The sequence below is a fragment of the Lampris incognitus genome, chromosome 6 (genome assembly GCF_029633865.1).
Source record: "Lampris incognitus isolate fLamInc1 chromosome 6, fLamInc1.hap2, whole genome shotgun sequence".
NCBI classification, from domain to species: Eukaryota; Metazoa; Chordata; class Actinopteri; order Lampriformes; family Lampridae; genus Lampris; species Lampris incognitus.
The window spans coordinates 50,892,223-50,910,391 of record NC_079216.1 but is presented as its reverse complement, the minus strand read 5'-3'; the positions used below and the strand labels follow the sequence as shown (position 1 = coordinate 50,910,391).

The window sequence follows — 18,169 nt, the reverse complement described above, 5'->3', positions numbered from 1 at the left end:
CTTTGGACTGTGGGAGGAAACCGGAGCACCCGGAAGAAACCCACGCAGACACGGGGAGAACATGCCAACTCCACACAGAGGACGATCCGGGACGACCCCCAAGGTTGGACTACCCCGGGACTCGAGCCCAGGACCTTCTTGCTGTCAGACAACCGCGCAAACCACTGTGCCACTAAGCCACCCTAATCTTTGCATAACTTCTAAATTTTTGATTATCACACTCCTTGTAAACCCTGTTGTGGTGTTGGCATTAAGCCTTATAATTCACAAAATTCACAAATGCATCACAATATATGGCATTGATAAACATGAAAAAAAATGTGTCAGGTAAAAATAGTCAGTGGGGTAATTTTTACAACTCTGTCTGTCACAGTGACGGATCCTGATAGCACAACCCCTGGATGGGCTGATATGGCCAGATGTTTGTAGACTCAGACCAAATTACCAGAGAATTACCAGCTCTAAGTTTGTAACAGGACGAATACTTGACAAGTCTCTCATGGTGTTCTTTCTTTCTAACTTCTCATACATTTGAACACAGATTGGTCTTAGAGAAAAGTGAAGTGCTAAATTACAGGACGTATAAAAATATTCACATTAAAAAAAACATTTTTATCTAAATTTGGTTATTCCTTAACAAAAAAAAAGGAGCAAAGGTACTGTGTTAACATACTGTCCCACAAAAGCAATGCAGTCCCCCTTATGAACCATCCATCCCTCCATCCCTCCATTATCCAAACTGCTTATCCTGCTCTCAGGATTGTGGGATGCTAGAGCTTCTCCAAGCAGTCATTGGGCAGCAGGAAGGGAGACAACCTGTACAGGCCGCCAGGCCATCACAGCCCCCACCCACACACACCCCTAGGGATGATTTAGTATGGCCGATTCACCTGACCTGGACTGTGGGAGGAAACCGGAGCACCCGGAAGAAACCCACACAGACATGGGGAGAACATTCAAACTCCACACAGAGGATGACCTGGGATGACCCCCCAAGGTTGGAGTACCCCAGGGCTCGAACCCAGGACCTTCTTGCTGTGAGGTGACTGCGCTAACCACTGCACCACCGTGCCACCCCCTTATGAACCAATCAGTATAATTTTTTTAAAAATATGGTTCAGACCCAAAATCTTAGTTGGTTAACATGTGTGGTTTCAAAGATGCAGCCATGCAGGAGTGAGATGTATCTATCTTTCAGGTTCGGACAAAATTCGATCAGTATCGTCTGACATATTGTGTGTGACAAAAGGAGAAACAAACAAGACCAAGCACCCTTAAGCCAGCCAGTATAATTTCCAGACTATATGCGTGCAAAAAAAAAGACAAGAAAAATGAAGAAAGACCCCCCCCCCCCCCCAGCCAATCCGCCAATCAGTATATGGTTTAAAGCACCAGAATGCAGCAGCAGGAAGCATCCTGCCCTCGGGTTTCATCCAATTCTACTCAGCGATGTCGCAGATATTGTGCATGAACCATGGACGATCAAACAACTGATGTAGCACCCCCCTTGTGGCAATCGGTAAAACATTGTAAAAAGGTAAAACACAGTGTAGATATGCATCATTCCCCCAGGTTTTGTCAAAATCCGATCAGAGGTGCTGGGTTTGACGGAAAGACAAATGAACAAACTCAAATACACACACAAACAGAGACCATCCATAGTCACAACTGTCATCATTGGGGCCAAATGCAAATTGCCTGCTCATTAACTTTAAAAAAAATATCTCAGGTGTTTTATGATTATGCCAAAGATAATTTTGGGGGAACAGATATTGTTTTTCCCAGGTCAGCTGAATGCCTACATTAGAGATGAAACACTACAAAAACACACAAAATAGAAAATCCAAGGCATGGCCAAGTCAAACTAGGCCAACGTCCAGAATAGGAAGAAATTATTTATGATCTGTCTAAATTCAAGATTATGACAGACCTCATAATAACCCCAAAAATAGAGATAGTAACTGATAAAAAAACACAGAGAGAGAGAGAAAGATGGGTTTCTACCTTTCATGCCAAACTTGGAGCGTCGTCCATATTTGTTGATGAGCACAAAGAGAACCACCAGCATCACGCAGGCAAACCCTGCTAGTCCCACTGCGATGGACACCTGGAGGGGAAAAGCAAGGAGGAAGGATAAGCTTCGGCCTCTGCCAAATGACCAAAATATGTCTGCTTCTGTTCCCAAACACATCCCTCTCTCACACACAAACACAAACGCAAAACTGTGGTTGTGTGTCCTTACAAATACACAAGCTTCCACATAAATATGAACATAAAAAAATTAACACACATCCGATAGCGCTCTCTCTCTCTGTATCTCGTTCACTCACTCACACACACACACACACACACACACACACACACACACACACACTTGGTCTACTATAGTAAAAATGTTAGTCTCAACAGTTATCTTTTCCCAGTCAATTACAGAAGAAAGATGAACTCAGTCTAACCACCTCTCAAGCACACCAGCCGCTAAGGGGATAAAGGGGCAGACTGTAGCAACTACAGAGGAAGAGGAGAGAAGGCACTTTTTTCTTGCATTTTTTCATTTGTTCAAGTTTTACTCCCTCTAACCATTTCTTCTCTATTTGAAATTTCCTTTTCTTTTTTTGTTGGTGTCTTTCTTAACTTCACTGTGACCAAACTAAGCACTTACATATACACTATATGTACAAGAGTATTGGGACACACCTCTTAATCATTGAATTCAGGTGTTCATTCAGACCCATTGCCACAGTTGTATAAAATCCGCAGCTAGCCATGCAGTCTGCATTTACAAACATTTGTGAAAGAATGGGTCGTTCTGAAGAGCTCAGTGAATTCAAGCATGGTACTGCCATAGGATGCCACCTTTGCAATAAGTCAGTTCGTGAAATTTCTTCCCTGCTAGATATTCCACGGTCAACTGTAAGTGGTATTATTGAAAAGTGGAAGCGTTTAAGAACAACAGCAACTCAGCCACGAAGTGGCAGACCACGTAAAGTCACACAGCGGGGTCAACGGGTGCTGAGGCACATAGTGCGTAGAAGTCAACAACTGTTGACTCAATAACTGCAGAGTTCCTCTGGCATTAACATCAGCACAGAAACAGTGCACCGGGAGCTTCATGGAATGGGTTTCCATGGCCTGGAATGGGTTTCCATGGAATGGGTTTCCAGCTGCATGCAAGCCTTACATCACCAAGCACAATGCCAGACGTCGGATGGAGTGGTGTAAAGCACGCTGCCACTGGACTCTGGAGCAGTGGAAACATGTTCTGTGGAGTGACGAATCATGCTTCTCTGTCTGGCAGTCTGATGGACGAGTCTGGGTTTGGTGGATGCCAGGAGAATGTTACCTGTCTGACCGCATTGTGCCAACTGTAAAGTTTGGTGGAGGAGGGATAATGGTATGGGGTTGTTTTTCAGGGGTTGGGCTAGGCCCCTTAGTTCCAGTGAAGGGAAATCTTAATGCTTCAGCATGCAAAGACATTTTGGACAAGTCTATGCTTCCAGTTTTGTGGGAACAGTTTGGGGAGGGCCCTTTTCTGTTACAGCATGACTGTGCCCCAGTGCACAAAGCAAGGTCCATTAAGATATGGTTGGGTGAGTTTGGTGCGGAAGAACTCTACTGGCCCGCACAGAGCCCTGACCTCAACCCCATCGAACACCTTAGGGATGAACTAGAATGGAGATTGCGAGCCAGGTCTTCTCGTCCAACATCAGCGCCTGACCTCTCAAATGCTCTTCTGGATGAATGAGCAAAAATTTCCGCAGACACACTCCAAAATCTTGTGGAAAGCCTTCCCAGAAGAGTGGAAGCTGTTATAGATGCAAAGGGGGGGACCGACTCCATATTAATGCCTACGGATTTAGAATGGGATGTCGTAAAAGCTCCTGTAGGTGTAATGGCCAGGTGTCCCAATACTTTTGTCCATGTAGTGGTAGCATCAAAGGCAATTAAACGGCTGGTTCAAAGTTCTCTCTCTAGTCTCTATTATAAAATTATATATATATATAATGAAATGTCTCTCTAGTTTAAAAAAGTATAGAGGGAGGGAATTCAGTATCCAAAGTATTTAATGAGCTAATACAAATATCTCTGTTCACGTACACAAATCTCATTGAATACCCACATGGGCCCTGATAGGTTGTTCACTGTATGTAATACATTCAACGTAAGGTGGATCTTCTTTTAACCTTGGCTAAAAGGTCCTGGGCCCCACATTCTTACAGCAAAATTAAAGCCACAATGGTGGCTAATGACAGATTAGTTGACACCGGACTAACATCATATATGGCAGAAGTAGAGATAATTAATCAGTTGAAAGATGAATAAAAGGCTGCACTGATTCTAACTTTAGAGACCACAAAAATTATTGGCCAATCGTTGCCAAATAGTTGACAAAATGTCTCTGTTTGCCACAAACTAGGAAAGAATTACAATCTAATCCCTACAATATTACATTTACTTTACCGTATCAGGTAAAGCAAATGTATTTGCCTCAATTATTTTTTTTTAATTAAGGAGCATAGAGATTTGAATGACTACAGTGCACCACTTAGATATGGTAAGTATCTAGTACAATAATAGGGCTGGGCAATAATTCAATGTTATATATTTTTATCATCCTTTAATGGCAGTGTATCAAGATGAAATTCAGATGTTGTTATATTGTGATAAGTAATGATAACGAGAATCTATTACCTCTTTTTTTCCAAAATTGAGTACTGAAATTTTTGAGGGACATTTATTTGAAAACTAATGTTGATGTATATTACATTTTACATAACCAAACAGTTTATTGTGATAAATCTCAGTTGGATCCTTAATTATGCTATTTTTACATATGTTAGCATATATTGTGGTATATCGATGTAAAAAAAAATTCCCTATGATTACTATGAGATCGTTTTCCATATTGCCCGCCACCATTCAAAGCTGCTGCACGTAACTTTGGAGAGGTGAGAAATTTTCAGTTTTGACACATCCCCAAAAAAATACCCCCCCCACACACACATACAGTCTGCTTCTTGCTTCCTTCACATAACCCCTCCCTCCAAACAAGGTTCATGCATGTGCGTGAGTTTGCCCATCATAACTGGCAAAATTCGTATTGTCGTTGATAATCCATGCATGTAAAAAATGTTTTGCTAATCTCTTGGTTACACCAGCATTGCAGCTGTGAAGCACTGTTTCACTTAGAGGTGAAGTATTTACAAAGGTCGCTGTTCCCAAAGCGCCAGGCTGTCCTGCATGTGCACACAACATGATTGGCATTGAGTTCGGGTCACTCCTTTGTGGTGATTGATTGTTTTATTTGGACCTAATGGATTTTTGTAAATCAGATTATAGCCCAGGAGCAGCCAGGGAGACTGGATCTTTCACAGTACATTTACTTGATGGATACCTGTCAGTATAAAATGGGAATTTCACCAAATATGACAAAATGGTGTCAAAAGAAAATCACCTACAGGAGCTTTAATAACAACACAGGCAAGAGGATGGCTGGATATGTTTCTCATACTAGATGTCCTTGGTTCATTTAGTTGTAGGTCTCAGTCTGCTAAAATAGCATCTTCCTAAAGTTTTGAACTATCATAAGGCTCAATCAGTATCATTTGAAGTTTATTCTCCTCCAGGGTAGGCAGACCAATGTAAATCATCCTGGCAACATTCTCAACTGCATGTCACACATTTCAGAACCATTTTTAAAATGTTCACTACTCACCCCAAAAGTATCTTCTTCAGGCCTGTGAGTCACTGAAATGGTTGGAGTTGGGGTCCCTTAAACAGACACAAGATGATACAGGTGAGTTTTCAGAATCAAAGTAGGCTTCTGCCAAGTGTTTTGATGATGGACGGTCAGGTTTCCGAGATGGTAATTTTGGAAAGGTTCTGTTTGAGTTTAACGATGTATTCCCATACCAGATGGTTGCACGGAAATGGGATTGTTTTAATGACAAAAATCAAGATGCAAATAATCACTGCACAGCATGAAACCAGTGCAGAGCATCACCTGACATGAATACTAATATGTATAAAAGAATATGGCCTCCTGAGTAAGAGACTAATATTTAATAAATGTGACTCCAATAAAAGCTATTCAAGCATGACTCTCTAAGTACAGATTATGCTTTATTTAGGCCATTACATTTTAGTAGGAGTCATGCTCTGTTCTGACAATATTAATGTGCATAGAGGCTAATCATGTAAAAGCTAGCTAGGGTTAACATCAAGTGACTTTTCATATGTGGTGGAGCACTTACTCATGTTGACAACCCTGAAAACAAAAAGCATAATTCTTCAGTGAGAGTCTTACAAAAGAAAAGTTACTTACCATAATCATAATCATAATCAATATCTGGAAAAGTAAAAGAGTAGAGAGAAAGAGGGAGACAGGGAAGGAGTCAAAGACAGTTTAAGACTAAGACAAGGTGGAACGAGCACATACAAAGTGCATAAAAACAAAGCATATGACAAAAATTAAGAGACGGATTGAGACAATAACAGTCATGTTTTATCCCTATAGTTGGTACATAGAAAAGGTGGATAAACTATCATAAATATTTTCATCCATCCATCCATTGTCTTACCTGCTTATCCAGGGAAGCATACATTTTGCTATTTTCCCTTTGAAATACACTATTCTCACTTTGATGCTATTAATGTAAATAATGGATTTAAGTAATGGATATTTTTGTAAACCCTAATAATGGTGGGTAAACTGCATTTAGGTGCATTTACCCCCAACTACATCATTGCATATAGTCAAGTTACTCCAAACCTTAAGTTAATTGGTCTTAATATGATGGAAAACAGATAAAAAGGTGATAAAGGATATACTGTATTACTGTCTCTACTCTCTCTCTCACTCACACTCTATAAAGTTGTACTACAGTGGTGTACTACATTATAGAGTGAGAGAGAAACCTTTCAACAGACACGCATTAGAGCCATGTTCATGTAATCTACTGCATGCGATGTGTAAATAGCACAAAAAGAAATTGAAATGAACAAGATCATCCTTTCTAATGGCAACTTAAACACACCTTTGTTAACAACATTTTGCTCCCACTTGCACTACAAATATAAGCTTGATTTTGGCATGTGGCATTGTTCCCTGACAGCCATGTAAAAGTCAGCTTTAAAAACAATATGTTTTATATTGATATAGTATAACACTGAAGGTTTTTCACTCCCATAATTGAAAAATGGATTTGATAGTGATTCTTTTGGCCAAAGAGTTATAACTCTTTGTTGGTGCAGATGACTAATACTACTAAAGATAAAACCCTATATTGTATCAACAAACAAAGCAAGTTAATCATGCCTTTCTATACTGAACAATAAGTTCCTATTGGCATAACCTTTCTTTATAACTTCCTGTCATTTCCCCTGCCCCAGACTCTTAACATAACCTCACCAAAAGGCTTGTCGAGGAAGTGCCCATGTATGGTCCTGGTGGCCACACCCAGGAAGTTGCTGGCCTCCAATGTGTAGTTGCCGTTGTTGTGATGGGTTGGGTTTTTAAAGGTGAGACAGCCCTCTAAGTAGTCCTGGTAAATGTCCATCTCTGTACGCACATACTCACTGTGTGGGATTTCCTGAATAATTACATTAAATCAATTGTCAATTGAAAATAAATTCAACAAAACGATGCCTATGAAATTCCTTCTTAAAAAAACAGAAAAGAAAAATGTTGTTGTATCTATTGTATTACAGTAGTGTACTGTCAGCATTTTGACGACACAACGTACTAGGAATCAACCGAGCCCTAACTTTCCTCCTATTTAGAAACCCATAACCTAAATTTAACAGATCCCCAATATACTTCACCAAAAACAGCCCGAAGTTTAAAAAAAAAAATCCAGAAGAGCAAAATCAGTCATCCTTCAACTGATTAGTCTATTCTTAAGATAGACATTGCTTACCTTATCTTTGTGGAACCATCGCAAGGTAGGATGGGGAGAACCGCGCACTGTGAACTCTATACAAGTGTCGTGTCGACGTTCAGGCTCCTTCAGTCTCACGATTTGAGGGGGGACTAAAAAAGATATAAGGTGGAAAAGGGAAAGAAAGAAAGACAGAAGAAAATATAGTGACATGACTTATTTCACTTGCTATTTCATTTTACAGAGCGACAGAGTAAAAGGAAGCGAGCGAACCTCAGAGGTCTTAATATATTAAAAGCATCAAATGCAATTACATGACAATCGTCCTTGCTTATATGATGTCATTTTTTTCTACGTCAGAGTAAGAGAGGAAATAAAGAGAGGATGAGAGGAATGAGAGAGAACAATAGAATGATCAGAATCATGTTTATTGGCCATGTAGGTTTGCACATACATGGAATTTGACCCCAGTTTCATGGCTCTCTCAGTGTACTGAACATAGAACAACAACACTGCAACACAACAATCTTCAGATATTATATAAACAAGAATTCACTATATTCAGTTGAAACAAGAGGTGATAAAGTGCAGTGGTGCAGAGAACATATCAGAGATGCTGAAATAGATGTTAGCAGGTTACTTACATACATGCCCGAGGTAGATGGACATGACAGAGCGTACCAGAATACGTACAATGTACAGTATAGTATATACAAAATGGTTGGATTTATTTGCCAGTGTTAAGCGTTTATTTGAATGACAGCCCATGGAAAGAACCCATTATTATATCGGGTTGTGTTGGTGTGCAGTGCTCTGTAGCACCTACCAGAGGGGAGGAGTTGGAACAAGTTGTGACCAGGGTGTGATGGAGAACAATTTTCCCCTAAACATGCTGTTGTTATCATAATATCTCTCCATTGATCGAGTGTGTGCTGTGTTGCCTGACAAAACTCCATCTGAATGTAAACACAATTGCTGCTTGCCGCAACAAACCACGATCATGTTACCGTAGTCTGCTCTGTGAAATTCAGCTCGGCACTGATACTTTTTTTTTTTGTTGCTTTGTTTTGTTTTGGGGTTTTTTTCTACTTTCTACTTTGTGCGAGGTAAACATGATTCGCTTTTTCACCTATCCTGCTGGACTGACGCACAGTTGCCCACACATATAAGCAGGAGTGAGAGTTACAGTATGTCACCTGAAGGGCAGAGATCCTGGAGCTGTTCAGGATTTGATGCCTGCAAAATGCATTTTCTTTTATCGAGGCTTCCATGATGACTATTATTCCACATATGCTGCATCCACTTTGGACACAACAAACCAATGCAAATGTGTGCATGGATGGAAAAGCAACACGTATTCAGGGCAGAGATTTAGATTTCAGATTGATTTTATTTCGAACATGATAAAATAACAAAATAAAATACACTGGCAGGAATACAAGAACAAATGGAAATAATAATGAACATATTTTGCAAACTCTCTGCAACAACACAAGTAATAACTGGACCATGTTCGAAAAGGGCGTAGGATGAAGTAAAGAACTTTTCTGGTCCTACCCCTTTCTTATACTTTATCAATCAAATCAAACCAAAACAAGACTTTCAAGACAAAACAAAAGTGGAAAAAAAGAGAAAAGAAACGCCAATGCATAGAGATCAAAATAAACATAACAGTACAAGTCAAACAAGGCACATTACACGTCATGTATCATGTCATGTTATTCGAGTCCACCTCTTTGTTCCTCCATCCTATATCTATTCAATATGTTATTTTTAAAGAGTTGTTTAAACTTACTTATTGATGTACACATCTTCATTTATTTTTTACAGTTGTTCCATATAGTGACTCCTTTGATGGATATACAATGAAGTTTTGCATTTGTCCTCACTAGTTGTTTTTTGAATATACATATTCCTCTGAGCTCGTGTTTACTTTCCCTCCTTTGGAACAACTTTAAATGCTGTTTGGTAACTTCTGATTTTTTACTCTGTACATGATTTGAATTGTCTTGAAGTCAGCCAAATCCTTACATTTTAGTGCTTTCAGTTTGACAAAGAGTGGGTTTGTAGGCTCTCTGTAAGTGGTTTTGTTTACAATTATTGTGGCTCTTTTTTGAAGGATGAAAACTGGATCTGTTTTTGTTTTGTATGTGTTCCCCCACACTTCCACAGAGTAGGTGATGTATGGAAGTATGAAGGAGCAGTACAAGGTGTATAGTGCTGGTTGATGCAGGAGAGCTTTGACTTTATATAGTATTGCAATTGACTTCGATATTTTTGCTTTAATATACTTTATATGTGGTTTCCAACATAATTTGTTGTCTATTATTACTCCAATAAATTTGATTTCTGACATTTTTCGATTTCTACATCATCTATCATGAGCTTCTTGTTTGAGTTTGTTGACCAATTCCCAAATATCATGAATTTCGTTTTGCTTAGATTTAGTGTTAGTTTATTTGAATCAAACCAACTCTTTAGTTTCTTCAGTTCATTTCCTACTGTATCCAAAAGTTGTTCCAAGTTGTCCCCACTGCAAAGTAGGTTTGTGTCATCTGCAAATAAAATTATTTTGTGTTTTTGAAACCTCACATATATTGTTAATGTACAAAAGAAACAACAATGGCCCCAACACTGAGCCTTGAGGAACTCCACACTTAACCTTCATTAATTCTGATTTATAATTATTAATTTGCACATATTGGTTCCTATTATTTAGGTAACCGGATAACCAAGAAAGAGCTACTCCTCTGATTCCATATTTTTGTAGTTTTATTGATAATAAGTCATGGTCAGCCATATCAAATGTTTTTTTTAGATCTAAGAATACTCCCACAGCATATTCTTTCTTTTCTATAGCAGTTGTTATCTCTTCCACAAAATCAATGAGTGCAGATGATGTAGTCCTATTGGTTCTAAATCCATATTGTTGTTCACACAGTACATTATGTTTTGTGATAAAGTCATCCAACCTTGAGTAGAGTATTTTTTCCAGTATTTTAGAGAAGTGTGAAAGCAAAGAAACAGGTCTGTAATTTGAGAGTGTGTGTCTATCTCCAGGCTTGTATATGGGTATGACCTTAGCCGTTTTCATTTCACATGGAAAAACACCAGTTTTCAGGGATTGATTGCATATGTAAGAGGTTTCACCACAAACTCAATAATATCTTTATCTAGTGACATTTCAATACCATTGCAGTCTGTTGACTTCTTACTCTTAAATCTTTCGACAATGTCAATAATTTCTTTTTCATCTGTTCCCTTTAAAAACAAAAATGATTTTAGCTGTACATCTTTACTTGCCACGTAATTTCTGCAGCCAGTGCTTGCAATCTCCCCACCAAAACCAGGACCAACACCAAAATAAATAAATAAATAAATAAAATTTAAAAAAATCATTGAATTCATTAACAATTAAGGCCATATCATTGATAGTTTTATTATTTTTGGTTAGGAAGCAATTTGGGTATCCAGTTTTTCCCCTTTTATTTTTAATTATATCATTCAATAAATCCATGTTTTTTTATGTTGTTTTGATTGTCCTCTAGTAATTTGCTGTAGTAATCCCTTCTGCTGTTTCTCATCATTTTTGTCAGTTTGTTTTTATATGTCTTGTATTTGTGTTCTGATTCTTTTGTTCTCTTCTTTAAAAAGCCTTTATATAATACATTTTTCTTCTTACATGGGTTAAATAATCCCTTAGTTAACCATGGCTTTTCAGTAATTTTCTGTTTTACTACTTTCTTAACTAGAGAGCAGTTTTTGTTTTTTGTTTTTTCATAAAGAGCCGTTTTTATTGACATAAATGTGTCATAGGCTTCGTCTACATCTTCTAAATATACTTCATTCCAGTCTTGTACCATCAGATCGTTTTTAAAATAATTAATTTCCCCTTCTGTTTTTTGTTTAATTATTTTGTGTGTTGTAACATCCTTATTTGCCCCTGTACCGCTCTGAATGACTGCAAATACTGGCAGATGGTCACTTGTGTCCTATTTTATTAACCCACTTATTACTTTCCTATGACTTACATTAGTGAATATATTATCAATTAGTATAGCACTGTGAGTTGTTATTGTGGTCGGGCATGTGATTGAGGGATACAGGCTCATACTGTACATTGAATTAATGAATTTTGTAGTGGTATTGTGTTCAAGTGGGTTTAACAAACCAATATTGAAGTCCCCACAAGCAAAAACAATTTTCTTACGATTTATGTTCTCATACATCTCCAATAACGTTTCCCTAAATGTATCAGTACATGATCCTGGAGTACTGTATACACAGCTTATTAGTATGTTTTTTGATTTCTCTAGTTCTAGTTCTACGGTAATACATAACATGACATTGTCTACTACTTGTGACATACTATTGATAGATTTACAATTATAGTTTTTGTCAATGTATAAAGCAACTCCTCCACCCTTTTTTTGATTCCTATTCATAGAATTAATCTCATATCCCTCAATGTCAACCATGGCAGTTTTTCCTCATTAAGCCAAGTCTCAGAGATTGCCATTGCAGTGTTGGATCTTTGAAACATTTGAATTCAGGCTCCTACTATTGAAATGTATAATTAATATTACTCCATTCATTTTTGAATTTCTGTTAAACTGTTCCTCAGTATAGTATTCACAATGGATTTGTGTGTTGATGTAGAAATTATTCTCAGGATCAATATCATTCTCCATATCAAGTCCTTTATGTTCGGTGAATTCAAAGGTTTTCAGTCCAACAGTTTCATATTCTGAGATCAGTACTTGTTGATTAATATCTCCAGTTGGAGATGAATGACAGGTGCCAAGGAGGCTTGTCATGGGTTGTAATTGTCATGGGTGTCAGAATTATCAACTTTGCAGTTCTCCAAGGGTTGTCATCTCTGATACTTGTCGAGCTCTGCAATGCCCTTGATGGCCAGTACTTTAGCTTCCTCTGGAGATCCATTGAGTTTTATGAATACTTTACAGTTTGTTGTCCATGTTGATTGAATCCTGTTTTGCTTCTTCAAGATGCATGCTTGTTTGGCGATGTCTGCGTTTTTCTTCGTCAAGTGCTCGTTGAGATACACATTGGTGCCTTTCAGCTTTCATACCAGCATGAGCAGTGCTGTTTTTTGTTTTCTGCTTGCAAAACATATTATTATGGATGGTTTCACATTTTTATATTTTTGGGGAAGAGGATGACATGCCTCGATATCTCTGCTGTCCACTTTTATCTCCTTACTGTTGAAGAAGGTGATCACTTGCTGCTCGAGGTAGACCAGGTCAGGCTCAGTGGGCTCTGGATCTTTTGCTGCAGCCCTCGTGTAGGACTGGGGCCGGATTTCCAAGCCACTAATAATCAGGTCATTCACCCTGGAGTATTGTTCCAGGTCTGCCACACGGTCCTCCAATATGGTTATTTTTTTTTTATCTTTGTCATCGTTTTGTCTTCTCAGGTCCTTTATTTCTCCTATCAAGTCCATTATCAGTTTCTGTTGTTTAGAGATTTTTGCGATCTCTTCCGACATAAAGTTTAGAGATTTCTTTATGTCTTCAACTTCCTCGTCTGTAATTGTACTTGCCTTCTTTGGTCCCATCTTGTGCCTCAGTGTGGAAATCGGTAGTTAATTTGATAGTTAACTTTAACACTACCAAGTCTGGGTTATCTCGCCACACCAATGCTAGCCAGAAACGGCCCAAGCTAGCCTCGATAGCTAAACTAGCTAGGTTTAGTTAGCTTGCCGGTTTGCCATCCCTCTATTCGAAGTCTGTGTTCTTAGCTCGTTGTCTCAATCCAGGCGTAGTTCAAAACCAAAATATAACAATTAGGTAACCCAAGATCCGAAACCCAAAAGCAGTTGTTTAAGGCAAAGACAGTCCATTTACAGATTTAAACTAGAATACCAGTGATTTAAAATAGAATACCAGTGATTTCATCTCATACAATCCAACTTTTATTACCAAGCATTTCAGAATTAATTGAGGAACAGCGCCAAAGGTTTTATTGTGACGAAAATTACTCTTAGCTCAAGGTAGGAGACAGGACTTCCAAGCTTTGTGGAAAAGTAGAACTGAATAATGCCACTATAACTTTCCAGGCCATATTTTAAATATGATCAGATTATTTTCATGTATTTTCTGTGGTTACCACTTAAAGGGAAAGAAATTGTAACATAAATACATGTATGGTTGATTTGTTGTGATACTGAGAGAGCACAAGAAGAGTTACAGGAAAGCTCGAGCAATTATGAGAAAATTGAGCGTTTTTGTGTCGCTGTTGTAATGGAGGCATCAGAACAGGTATTAGAATTACTCTGGCCCAATTAGATTCACTAGGGTCACCATTAAACTACCATCACACAATGCCACAAAAATTGAGGGCGTCCGGGTAGTGTAGTGGTCTAGTCAGTTGCCTACCAACACGGGGATCGCGGGCTGCAATCCCTGTGTTACCTCCGGCTTGGTCGGGCGTCCCTACAGACACAATTGGCCGTGTCTGCGGGTGGGAAGCCGGATGTGGCCATGTGTCCCTGGTCACTGCACTAGCGCCTCCTCTGGTCAGTCGGGGCACCTGTTCGGGGGGGAGGGGAACTGGGGGGGGGGTAGCGTGACCCTGCCACACGCGAAGTCCCCCCTGGTGAAACGCCTCACTGTCAGGTGAAAAGAAGAGGCTGGCAACTCCACATGTATCGGAGGAGGCATGTGGTAGTCTGCAGCCCTCCCCGGATCAGCAGAGGGGGTGGAGCAGCGACCGGAACGGCTCGGAAGAGTGGGATAATTGGCCAAGTACAATTGGGGAGAAAAAAAAAAGGGGGGGGGGGTCAAAAAAGAAATTTTTTTTACCACTGTCAGTCAAATGTAAAACTATAATCTTGGATGTTTACATGCAAATAAATGTATTTTTGATACTCTGATGCAGGTGTATTTAGGACAAACATCCAAGTCAAGAACACCCGGGTACATGCTCATTTTCATGGTTACTGAGAACAATTAATATTTTAAATCTTCACAATCAGCCAGATGCACAGCAGAGAGTTTGAAGAACAAGAAAAGTTGTTGTGGCTAACAAGCAGATCCGGCATACCAAGCTCTTAGACAACAAATATCAAAACATCAACTCAGGTCAAACCGTGCTTCTTTTTTTTTTAAATCACTGTTTTTTTTCCCTTTTATTTCATCTTAAATTAATCTCTGAGGTTCTTCAAAAATTCATGCAATTATCAGTACCACCATATATGTTTTACCAAGTTAAATAGAAATGATCATATTCAAGATTAATTAAAAGCTACCCCGATATTAACTGCTGTCAAAAAAACAAAAACAAAAAAAAACAACAAAATCATATGAACCATCATTAGCTGTGAGCTCTTGACACTAACTGATGTTTTGTCTTTTTCTAAATGGCAGAGCCCATGGATATCTATTTCGCAGTGGATGGCATGTATAATTATATTGTAGGTCTTAGACGTGTAGTTTTTTTTAGTCATTTAATAATTTAGCCAGGTAAAATGTTGATATAGTCCATGGATTCACCATGTAACGTACTCAGAGCAAAGGTGTTTTAATGACTTTAACACTTGACCATGCATATCATGTGCTCGACCTCCCGTGTCAGAATCAAAAACTCCTGAGTTTCATTTGAGGGTAACGAAATTATGGCTATCATACCATGTACCAGACTGAATTAACATGCTACTAGCTGACTTCAAATACACAATAATCCAGGATGGCACGGTGGTACGGTGGGGTGGCACGGTGGTGCAGTGGTTAGCACAGTCGCCTCACAGCAAGAAGGTCCTGGGTTTGAACCCCGGGGTAGTCCAAACTTGGGGGTCGTCCCGGGTCGTCCTCTGTGTGGAGTTTGCATGTTCTCCCCATGTCTGCGTGGGTTTCCTCCGGGTGCACCGGTTTCCTCTCACAGTCCAAAGACATGTAGGTCAGGTGAATCGGCCATACTAAATTGTCCCTAGGTATGAATGTGTGTGTGTGTGTCGGCCCTGTGATGGCCTGGCTGCCTGTCTAGGGTGTCTCCCCACCTGCCACCCAATGACTGCTGGGATAGGCTCCAGCACCCCATGACCCTAAGTAGGGTAAGTGGTCCATCTATCCATCCAATATATAGCATATATATAGCATATAGACCATTCTAAATAAGTGGTCTATATGCTAGCTAACTTCATACTGATGTCATAATAATACACAAACAAAAGCAGCCAAACACTCCCTGTACTATAATGGCATTTCACTTAGTTATGACCCAGTCAGAAAGCTTTTTTTTTTCTCAACCACAGCCACTCCCAGGGTCTCACCACTGCCTCCCAAAGGGATTCAACTGCTTGTTTTTCAGCTCCATCGGTGAGCTAAAGTAGGCGTAACCACAAACCCTCTGCTTTACCACTTCCACACAGCTTACTTGAGCTTTCCACAACACCTCTCAACCTCTGCTGCTTGTCAGAATATTTAAACGTTTTCGTTTCATTTGCCATGTATCACATTCTCCATGGCACAGTGAAATCAATATACACCGCAATACTGACCACAGCAGTTTTGACCCTTAGACAATGGCTGGCTTCTTCCTTATAGTTGACTGACTGAATTAAATGTCAAAAATTGAAGTATTTTTGTTTTCTACGTTTCCCATCTCTTCTTTTTGGTCTCTTCTGTCATGTTCATTCCTACCTTATTTCCTTTTATAATTTTCTATTTGCATTATCCTGCTACCCTCTCCCTCCTCTTTCTCTCTCTGATTCTCCCCCTCTCAGCTGGGAACACACTCAGTCACACGTTATGTGATAAACGCTTCCATGAAGTCTTAGTAATTTGTAATAGACCCCCTGTAGACCCGACATTAGACAAACCAACTCAAGGCAATGATCTCAATAATTTGTCACATTCTGTTTTGGAACATAGACAACGTGGCTTTTCCCCAAAGTAAAACACAATTACCTTCTCTAGGAAGCATCATAGAGTATGCATTATGTCGACTGAGTGAAAATCCTACTCCGTTGAACTGAGCTTACATCCACATCCCACAGAACCACTCACTGTTGCTCTTGTTAATCGATGAGCAGAACATCACTGGCCAGGAGCCCAGAAATAGATGAGTATGATGTAACTACAGTAGGTAGCAAGCAGCATAATATCTTCAAATAGCACTTGCATTGTGAATGTTGCATATAAGATTTTATGATGGGTGATTACATGCAGAGAGGCAGTCTCATTTCTATTGAAAAGCCAATGCATGCATAGCAGTGAACGATTTATATGGTAGTTTGCAGGGGTTGAGAGACCTCATAAACATCTGTGGTTGCTACAGGTATGTGCAAGTTCATCAGTAAATATGATAGCAGCCTGATTTACCATTTGTTCAGAGCATTGCATCTGGTTAAATGTATCATGTAGATAATTTGTATTTTGAGGAATGGTATTTAAATTTATTCCAGATAAATCCCAGTATGGTTTTATACACATAGCATATTAATTATATCTATATCATGTTCAAACCAATCTACACAAATATGGCATAGTGATACAGTACAAGCACTAGTCATTGATGCCATTTTAATTCACAGCTGTTCTATTGTTTGGTTACAATCACCAGTCATTTGGTCACAGTTAGAAGCTGCTTGATCACAAACACCAATTATTGACCATTATTATCTTTCGTCTGTCACAGTCAGCTGTTATTTGGTCATACTGTTGTTGTCTGTTTGCTTGGTCACAATCACCTGTGATTTCTCTACCACAATAGCCATACGGAAAGGTGATGGGTTGCTGATGAGCAGCTCTAGAGCGATGCAGAGGAAGGCAGAGGCTTAATTGTTATTTCTCCATTTCTCGAAAGTGCAGTGTAGGGTTAGCCATCAATAACTGTGAAGCTATGTTGTATTTTTCTTTCCCTGAAACAGCTGCAGAGAAACCAGTCCAACTACATATGCAATATGCTGATCTGTGGGAAAATCTACATAACAATGAGAAGATTTTATTTAATTCTTGCAGATGTAGTACATCTTAATTTTATGATGAACCATGAACATAACACAGCTGCCTAGAGGCACATTTATATATAGGTTCATTGTTTCTGAGCCATTACAGTCATAACATGGTACACCTACAAATTTGAGACAATTCCACTGGGCCATTTTACAAATCAAAATGACTAACACCATTTTCCCCCTTGCATATTTATTCATTGCAGCCTCTAACCTATATTGATTTTTTTTTCTCTTCCTGTCTCCTTTATTATGATCATTTCTTTATTTAAGCAATATTACTCAACTCCTCGAAATATTGGCTGTGTATCACAAT

The 18,169-nt window shown here is 39.1% G+C and overlaps 1 protein-coding gene across 1 annotated transcript in view; it reads right to left on the bottom strand.

Moving 5' to 3' along the window:
* ntrk3a (neurotrophic tyrosine kinase, receptor, type 3a) overlaps positions 1-18,169 on the bottom strand; it is a 374,839-nt gene that overhangs the window by 142,206 nt on the left and 214,464 nt on the right. The window contains exons 8-12 of the mRNA XM_056282433.1: positions 7,920-8,032; positions 7,412-7,592; positions 6,326-6,349; positions 5,717-5,772; positions 2,005-2,107 (exon numbers count right to left, since the gene is read on the bottom strand). Of these exons, the coding sequence (XP_056138408.1) occupies positions 2,005-2,107; positions 5,717-5,772; positions 6,326-6,349; positions 7,412-7,592; positions 7,920-8,032 (477 nt within the window). The remainder of the gene's footprint in view (positions 1-2,004; positions 2,108-5,716; positions 5,773-6,325; positions 6,350-7,411; positions 7,593-7,919; positions 8,033-18,169) is intronic.